Source organism: Anabrus simplex, chromosome 2 (assembly GCF_040414725.1).
Source record: "Anabrus simplex isolate iqAnaSimp1 chromosome 2, ASM4041472v1, whole genome shotgun sequence".
NCBI classification, from domain to species: domain Eukaryota; kingdom Metazoa; phylum Arthropoda; class Insecta; order Orthoptera; family Tettigoniidae; genus Anabrus; species Anabrus simplex.
In genome coordinates, this window is record NC_090266.1 from 924,487,370 (window position 1) to 924,490,395 (window position 3,026).

Below are 3,026 nucleotides of genomic sequence, written 5' to 3' on the forward strand. Positions count from 1 at the left end.
CATCTTCCTCATTTCCTTTAGCAAGTTCCTCGAGAATTTGATCTAAATTTAGGCCTAGCCCCCTTTTATAAGAGCCTCTTGATGACCTGTAAAATGCACGATTGATTGAAGGATTGTGTTTTCTAAACTTCTAAACACTGTTAGCATATCAAATAAAACATTTTGTGTTCTAAAATTTTGTAATATTTTATGTCATTATTCCCTAACTGTCCTGAGTACGTCTTGTCATGTTCTTCAAATCTACCCATCTTTAGAATTTTGTCTGTTCGATCGCCGCACACACACACTCTCTCTCTCTCTCTCTCTCTCTCATATGAACGCATAGAAAAGTACTGTACTGAAATACTATTCCTTTTTGATAGGCTTGCTTGTATATTACTAACTGTGGCACATTGGTATTCCAAGTGCTCCTCGGCAACTTTAGTTGCCACTAAATGAAACTGTATCTGTACATCAAGATATTCCTCATAAGTGCCTGATTATCAATCATTTCACTTGTATATACTTTCATCTAAGCTAGTAATAATGTTGAAGTTAGTAAAATTATTGAGTATGAGAAAATTACTTACATGTTTGAAGTTCTGTAACAACAAGCAAATGGGAGCTGTGTAGTGTAGTTGAATAACTGTTCATTTAGGAAACAATCTGGTCTAGAATAACAATGAAGCTCTCTGTTGAGGTTGTAGTAGTCTCCATTGTTACTGTTAAGATCAACTCCAGGGATGTCAATTGTTTTCCTATATCACCAGAGCGTGAAATACGGCATGGCAACTGAAGTTGCCGGGGAGCATTAAGGCCTGTTTTCACATGTAGGACTGTGCTGCGACTGTGTTGTGGTCATGTGGTCCTTGTTCATTGCATCTGTGCTCACAGGTTGAAGACATGGATCCGAACGAAGAAGACGTAGTTATCGCCTGTGCAGCGTACATTGTTTTACAACAAAAGAAGAAGAAAAATAAGAAACGATACTGGGTTCATAAATTGTTTACAACGAGAGAAGAAGAAGGAGAGATTCACACAATTTTCGGTCGGCTACGAAATGACCAAGAAAAATTCGTAAAATATTTTCGAATGAGTTACTCCAAGTTTGACAATTTGCTTCAACAACTGAAACCACATCTCACGAAAAAGAATTCAAAATGGAGGAAATCCATTAGTGCAGAAGAGAGACTAGCATTAACATTACGGTAAATAATATTCATATGTAGGCCTACTGAAGTATTTTGATCGTACATCAGTCTACGTTTGGTGTAAATTTGGCACTTGCATGTCCACTAGCATTATACGCATACATATGCAGTTAATTAACATTGAAATGTACACTGAGTAGATACTAATATTAATTTTTACAAATTTTCCAGGTATCTCGCATCTGGAAATTCGCAGATCTCCATGAGTTTCAGTTACAGAATTTTCCCGACAGCTGTTCACTCTATAATAGTCTCCACATGTGAGGCTATTTGGGACATTTTGTCTCCACAAGAAATGCCCCAACCTACTGAGGAAATGTGGAAGAATATATCTGAAGAATTCTATGATCTGTGGCGTTTTCCGAACTGTATAGGAGCTTTAGACGGAAAACACATTGTTATTCAAGCGCCCCCAAGCAGCGGATCTCTCTTTTGTAACTATAAACATACTTTCTCTATCGTTCTTTTGGCATTAGTGGATGCCAAATACAGATTCATTGCTGTTGATGTAGTAGGTTATGGCAAGTCCAGTGACGGAGGACTATTCTCAAGATCAGTTTTAGGAAGATCTTTGGAAAACAAAACGTTAAATATACTAGGTCCTAAACCGTTGCCAAATTGTAATGAATCTGTTGTGCCTTACGTAATACTTGGTGATGAAGCTTTCCCACTGAAAACGTATCTGATGCGTCCGTACCCCGGATCCACAGCTCGCGGTGATGAAAGGCAGGCGAATTATAATTTCCGGCAGTCGAGAACACGACGAGTAGTGGAGAATGCCTTTGGCATTGCTGTCCAGAGACATAGGGTACTCTATGGAAGACTCCATATGCACCCAGAAAATGCTGAAAAAGTAGTGTTGGCAGTCTGTGTATTACACAACTATTTACTCAGTGACCTGCCAGTAGTAAACGATTACGAAGGCAACAGAATACGTTCTGAGCAATCATTGTTTACTGCGCTACCACATGTTGGGGTTCATGGAAGTTTTGAGGCTACAAGAGTCAGGGAAACGTTTCGAGAATATTTCATGAATGACAAATTAGGTCCCTAGACAAGGGACATTGTGATGGAAGGAAAGTGTGGTTAATAACTGATAACACAAAGACGTACGTGTACAGTTTGCTTCATTGTATTTTATTCACTGTATTTTCAGCACAATACATGATACATATGCTCTGTTATTAAATGACACTAGTAAAAATATAAAATGTTAATGTTATATTCTGTCCTTCATGCTAGGCTACTGGTAATGAGTTTCTTGACTCGGTATTATGGCTGGAGTACTTGTGCCAGGATCATAGAAGCTGAGATGAGGGAGATTGCCATGTGCGGAAACGTGATGGGTCCTGTTTCCAGTATTCATATTAGCTAAATTATATCCCACTATATTGCTGTTTCTCTGCATTGCTTCCTTTCGAAGAATTTCTAATTCCTTGTTGTTAACAATGTTGAAAATTTCCCGCTTAATTTCTGCCTGTTCGAGTTCATTAAATTTCAGCATTGTTTCGGATATGTCGTCGAAGAACGTCATCAGTTTCCTTTTGGCTGGGTCCAACATTTGCTGAGTTGTGGTTCTGGATGAAATAAACTGATTTAACGTTGTCGCTAAATCAGATGTACGTGTAGATGACTCCCGTGATGCTGCTCTTTTACGCTTTATTGACACCGTTGATACCGCTGGGGACGGAGTAGATCGTGGTGTTGAATTATCAGCAGACACGTATGTGCCCTCACTTTCCTCCCATTCTTCGTCCAAATTTGTGTGAGTTCTGAATAATAATAATAATAATAATAATAATAATAATAATAATAATAATAATAATAATAATAATA

At 38.1% G+C, this 3,026-nt stretch overlaps 1 protein-coding gene across 1 annotated transcript; it reads left to right on the plus strand.

Moving 5' to 3' along the window:
• The first annotated feature begins 882 nt into the window (after positions 1 to 882).
• LOC136863737 (putative nuclease HARBI1) lies at positions 883 to 2,244 on the plus strand. Its single transcript, XM_067140091.2, has 2 exons — positions 883 to 1,187; positions 1,362 to 2,244. The coding sequence occupies exons 1-2, from the start codon at positions 883 to 885 to the stop codon at positions 2,242 to 2,244; spliced, it is 1,188 nt and encodes a 395-aa protein (XP_066996192.2).
• The last annotated feature ends 782 nt before the right edge of the window (positions 2,245 to 3,026 follow it).